At 50.4% G+C, this 6,436-nt stretch overlaps 1 protein-coding gene across 1 annotated transcript in view; it reads right to left on the reverse strand.

Moving 5' to 3' along the window:
• The window catches only part of TAF4 (TAF4 RNA polymerase II, TATA box binding protein (TBP)-associated factor, 135kDa), a gene marked incomplete at its 5' end in the record, with an annotated part of 64,012 nt that overhangs the window by 28,483 nt on the left and 29,093 nt on the right, over positions 1 to 6,436 (reverse strand). The window contains one exon of the mRNA XM_010841910.1: positions 234 to 400. Within this exon, the coding sequence (XP_010840212.1) occupies positions 234 to 400 (167 nt within the window). The remainder of the gene's footprint in view (positions 1 to 233; positions 401 to 6,436) is intronic.

Below are 6,436 nucleotides of genomic sequence, written 5' to 3' on the forward strand. Positions count from 1 at the left end.
CAGCTAACGAGGCTCAGGGCTCACTGGGTCCCGCGCTCAAGTGTCCTAACTATCCGTCATGGCCCTACAGGGTGGCAGGATCTGCACTTTGCAGAGGAGGAAATGGAGGCACAGAAGGGGGGCTGCCACAGAGGGTGGGCAGCGGAGGGGTGCAGGTTGGAGACCCGAGTTCCTCCCAGGGCAGCCGAGCCATCCCACCCCTGACAACCCCCGCAGGCTGGGCGCGTGCTCACCTGCACGGTGGAGATCTGCACGGGAGGGGCACTTGTGGGGGTGGCCGGGCGCGGCGCCATGGTGGTCTGCGGCTGTGCCTGGGCGTGCGCCTGGGCCTGCATCTGAGCCAGGGCCTGCTGAGGGATCATGAGCAGCTGCCCATTCTCGCTCCGCACGAGGACCATACCTGGGAGGCGGGGGAGGGGGCTGGTGTCAGGAATGCGCCCCAGGGCCCGACTCCACGGGGAGCCAACAGCCCTGAGGAGGAAAGGGAGCCGCTATGAACCCTGTCCCTGAGCTCTGAGCACACCTGCCGGCAGAGACGGTGCACAGGACGACAGAGACATGAGAGGAGTTTTCACCGATTCAAGGAGGAGCCGTCAGCCAGGCAAGCAGAGCTCCTCACACCCCGTCCACCCCACAGCACCCCACGCCGGCCTGCAGGTCAGGAGGCCAGGGAGCCAGGGCCTGGCAAGAGCCCTCACGGCCAAGTGTGCTCCCCACAAGGCTGCCTGAGTGGCCAAGTGCACAAGGCTGCAGGTGTCTCAGGAGAGGTCGCAGCTGGAGCCTCAGACCCGAGCCCTGCCCAGGAGCAGGTCACCTCCCAAGCCCACCACTGGCTCTGGGGGATGCAGCCTGGCCTCTTCTCCCATCAGGTCCCCATCCCTGGGTACTAGGCTGGACCTCGAGACAGCATTGCCCACCACTCACATGCCTGGGGACATGCCTGGAGTGCCCGAAGCCCAGACACTCCTTCCAGGAACAGGACCCCTTGTGTGTCCATGGTGACCTGGGACCCCCTCCCCGACAGAGACACAAAGACACGGAGGACCACTCACCCTTCATGGGGCTCCAGCTACATCACTGGAAACCAAATCCTAGCAGGGAGTGTGACATTAATTCTAGCTTCAAAAACCAGGACCAATTACATCCTAGATTCCATTAGAAACAGTAACACAACTTTCACGCAATTTCCCATGACGGATTAGCGATGGGGCTGAAAGGGAGTCCTATGAACACCTTGCCCCAAAGCCAGGCTCGCAGAGGGTGGGCACGAGGCACCCCATGGAAGAACTCAGCCGGGCAGAGCTGTGGCCCAAGGAGCCCACTGAGTAGGAAGCCCCACAGGGGCAGCTGAAAACCTCAAGGCCAAGAACCTCCTGCCAGCCATCACAACAACAGGTGTTCCTTGCTGAGCCAGACGGGAGCTCCATCCAACATACACGTCTTTGGAGCTGCTGGTCCCGGCTCCTTCAACACCCATCATCACATCAGGAAATACAGCCTTTCCCCAGGGTCACATCTGCAACTCCCGATCAAGAAGACCCACTTGTACGTGTGCCCATTATGGGAGCACCCTCCAAGACAACCCTTTCAAATGAGCCATGCTGCAGCAAAGGAAAAAAGCAAAACAAAAAGACAACCCATGGAATGGGAGAAAATGCTGCCTAACGATGCAACCTACAAGGAATTAATCTCTAAAGTATACAAACAGCTCATGCAGCTCAATATCAAAAAAACAAACAAAAAATTTTAAAATGGGCAGATCTAAACAGAGATCCTTAAACAACTAAAAACAAATTTATCACAGGATCTAGGTATTGCTTGCTATCCCACTCCTGAGCACATATTCGAAGAAAACTGTATTTTGAAAAGATACACACACCCCAATGTTCACTGCAGCATTATTTACAACAGGCAAGACAAGGAAGCAACCTAAGTATCCACTGACAGATGAGTGGATAAAGACGACGTGATACATATGTACAATGGGATATTACTCAGCCATGAAAAAGAATAAAATAACGCCATATGCAGCAATATGGATGGACCTAGAGATGATCACACTAAGTGAAGTAGGTCAGAGAAAGACAAATATCATATGATATCACTTGTATATCTAAATCCAAATAAATCTAAATCAATATATCAATATCTAAATCAATCTAAAGAATGGATACAAATGAACTTATTGACAAAATAGAAATAGACTCAGAGACTTAGAAAGTAAACTCACCATTACCAAGGGGGAAGGTGGGGCTTCAGTTCAGTTCAGTTGCTCAGTCATGTCCGACTCTTTGCGACCCCATGAATCGCAGCATGCCAGGCCTCCCTGTCCATCACCATCTCCCGGAGTTCACTCAGACTCACGTCCATCGAGTCGGTGATGCCATCCAACCATCTCATCCTCTGTCATCCCCTTCTCCTCCTGCCCCCAATCCCTCCCAGCATCAGAGTCTTTTCCAGTGAGTCAACTCTTCGCATCAGGTGGCTGAAGTATTGGAGTTTCAGCTTTAGCATTATTCCTTCCAAAGAAATCCCAGGGCTGATCTCCTTCAAAATGGACTGGTTTGATCTCCTTGCAGTCCAAGGGACTCTCAAGAGTCTTCTCCAACACCACAGTTCAAAAGCATCAATTCTTCGGCGCTCAGATTTCTTCACAGTCCAACTCTCACATCCATATGAGAAGGGTAATTTAGATTGGGTTTAACATATATACACAGCTACACATAAAATAGGTAATTGGGACTTCCCTGGTGGTCCAGTGGCTAAGATTCTCTGTTCCCAATGCAGGGGGCCCGGGTTCAATTTCTGGTCAGGGAACTAGACCCCACATGCCACAACTGAAGAGTCTGTATGCCAAAACTACAGAATTCTAATGTGTACATACATGTGCTCAGTTGTGTCTGACTCTCTACGACCCCAAGGACCGTCACGCCAGCCAGGCTTCTCTGTCCAGGGGATTCTCCAAGCAAGAATACTGGGTGGGTTGCCATTTCCTCCTCCAGGGGATCTTCCTGACCCAGGGAACGAACCTGTGTCTCCTGCATTGGCAGGCAGATTCTTCACCACTGAGCCACCGGGGAAGCCCAAAGAGCCCAAATGCCACAACTAAAAGTGCCTACAGGCTACAACTAAGACCTGGTACAGCCAGATAAATGAATCTTTTCAAACGGATCATCTGCCAAGGATCTACGGTACAGTGCAGGGAACCCTGCTCAATACTTTGTGATAACCTAGATGAATGAATATATGCATAACTGAACCACCCTGCTGTACACCCAAAATCAACACAATACTTTAAATTAGCTATACTCCAACGTAAAACTTCAAAACTTATAATAAATTTTAACATAAAACTAAAAGACAATAATGCATATTTAACTTATATGCAGACTACACATGCAAAATACCGGGCTGGATGAAGCACAAGCTGGAATCAAGATTGCTGGGAGAAATATCAATAAACTCAGATATGTAGATGACACCACCCTTATGGCAGAAAATGAAGAACTAAAGAGCCTCTTGATGAAAGTCAAAGAAGAAAGTGAAAAAGTTGGCTTAAAACTCAACATTCAGAAAACTAGGATCATGGTTTCTGGTCCCATCACTTCATGGCAAACAGACAGGGAAACAATGAAAACAGTGAGAGACTTTATCTTCTTAGGCTCCCAAATCACTGCAGATGGTGACTGCAGCCATGAAATTAAAAGACACTTGCTCCTTGAAAGAAAAGCTATGACCAACCTAGACAACAGAGACATTACTTTGCCAACAAACGTATGTCTAGTCAAAGCTATGGTTTTCCCACTGGTCGTGTATGGATGTGAGAGTTGGACCATAAAGAAAGCTGAGAGCTGAAGAACTGATGCTTCTGAACTGTGGTGTTGGAGAAGACTCTTGAGAGTCCCTTGGACTGCAAGGAGATCAAACCAGTCAATCCTAAAGGAAATCAGTCCTGAATATTCATTAGAAGGACTGATGATGAAGCTGAAACTCTAATACTTTGGCCCCCTGATGCGAAGAACTGACTCACTGGAAAAGACCCTGATGCTGGCTAAGACTGAAGGCAGGAGGAGAAAGGGACAACAGAGGATGAGATGGTTGGATGGCATCACCGACTCGATGGACATGAGTGTGAGCAAGCTTCGGGAGTTGGTGATGGACAGGGAAGCCTGGCATGCTGCAGTCCATGGGATCACAAAGAGTCAGACACGACTGAGCAACTAAACTAAACTGAAAGACAATAAGCCATATTTTCAAAACAAAACAAAACACAGCTGCTGCAAATAACTCACTGTTTTGAAATCTCTAAAACCTGGGAGCTTGTGAAAGCACTGAGGGGAGAAAGGCCTGGCAGGCTGGCAGCCGGAACTGATGTCCACGCCCTGAGAAGTGTGCACCATGCCCAGGACAGGCTCAGGCCACGGGGCAGCTCAAGGGGGTTACACGGTCATCAACCCTGGCCCATGCTTGTGCTGAGGGCCCCAAAAGAGGGGACCTGGTGACACTCCCAGCCACTCACTCACCAGTTCGCTCAGGCACCATGCAGAGACCCCACTCCTTCATCACAGGGACTCAAGGGAGCAGGGCAGCCCAGCAGGCCCCGCAGTTTCCACAGCTGGACACCCCAATTTCAAACTGATGCCTACACTTTATCGAATACTTGCTTATTTGCTTAAAAAATGATGTTCGCAGAAATTCAAAGGGATATTTAAATAACATTCAAGAAAGGCAATGTGATTAATACGCCAATCAAGTGACTGGTCTTTTGGACACAAAAGTCTAAAAAAAACAGACTGGGCCATGCAATGTGCCGATAGTGAGAGTGAAAGCTGAGGACAGAAGCAAAACTCCTGCCAAGAAGTGACACGGGACTCTCGCAGTGACGAGACCTCTCGGCAGCATCAGCAACGTCTCCAGTAGGAACAGACCCAGGAAAGAGAGAACCAGGACAGCTGTTCCGGGCACGAGGGACACGGGCGACACCAGCCAGCAGCTCTATGGGTGGCAGCTCCAGAAGGCGTGGCAGCTTCCCTGGGTACCACACATACAGCCACTGATTCCGAAAGAAGTGGAGTCAGGCATGCCTGTGACACCTGGGAGAATCTGCCACACAGTCATGACATCATCACACTCTCTGGACCTCATAAACTCTGGTCATAATGCTCATTTCTAACAGATGACTCTGCAGTACCACTCAAAGGCAAAGAAACACAACTGTCTCAAAATGTAACTTAAACTTTAGATAAAAGATCACAGAAAAGCAACCGTCTGTGTCCACAACAGCAGCACCAGGCCTGGGACTCCCAGCACCCCGGCCCCAGGGGGGACCAGGAGGCCATCTGAGCCATCATCCCTCTGCCGGCGCGAGACCAGCTCTGGGAGCGGCCAGGGAAGGGCCCCTGCAGGCGCCATCCTCCCGCCTTACAGACACATGGCCCCCAGGTCCCCCGCACACACAGTCTGGCTGCACCATGGATCCCACCAGGCCCCTCCCTGCACCCCTCACCCCTCACTCAGAGTGCTCTGGAACCAAAACCAGCCAGTGTGCACAAGCAACAAGCATGACACGGCGAGTTCACACAGCAGAAAGCCACTCAAACTTCCATGTTAAATAATGTTAACATCTTTCTTAGTGCAGAGACAAGCATTCACGAGAGCAGACTTGAAAAACGCGGAGACCAACCCGGAAGACAGAACTCTCGGGAGCCCGCCCCCTCTGGCTACAAGACTCTGAGTTTCTTTCCACCCTCTGTTCTATGAGCACGTGTACAACATATGTGTTTTGATAACCGTAAAGAAAATTGGGGTAATTCTGTTGATATCCAGCTTGGTGTTTTCTTTTCAAAACCATAACTTTCAGTGGCTCCATATTTCATCCAAAACGTATTTATAATTTCTTTATTGACGAAGGCGGGCAATTTTCTACTTTTTTGTCATTGTGAGAGCTCAGGATTTTACAGAAAGACACACAGCATAAACCCACAGCACCCATGTTAAGGCCACGCTGCATGTACTCATACCTAAGACAGACACAACACTGCCTGTTTGGGAGGCTGGGCGCCCATGGGCACAGAATGCAGTGAGCTCTGTGGGGTGGGGTGGGGGGGCCACGTCCCTCTCACAGCCCGAGCACAACAACAGTCCTTAGGACTAAATGAGCCCCACCCCTGCAAGAACCAGAGTTCAAGATCAACTCCAGCATTTGTACCCAAGGTTACAGTTTCCCTGATCCCTTTCATAGCAACATTTTTCACTGTATTTTTAACCAAAATGTAGGTCAGCCAGAGCTACACGACAAATTAAATCACCGTTTTGCACTCCACCTGGGATCCTCCACCTGGAAGTCACCACTTCTGGGGAGACAGTCTCAGCATGGCCTTCAGTGCTCAGCCCCGCCCTTGCCCCCAGGACACAGGCATGTCCTTCAACCTCGGCT

Source organism: Bison bison, unplaced genomic scaffold (genome assembly GCF_000754665.1).
Source record: "Bison bison bison isolate TAMUID 2011002044 unplaced genomic scaffold, Bison_UMD1.0 scf7180017864167, whole genome shotgun sequence".
NCBI lineage: Eukaryota > Metazoa > Chordata > Mammalia > Artiodactyla > Bovidae > Bison > Bison bison.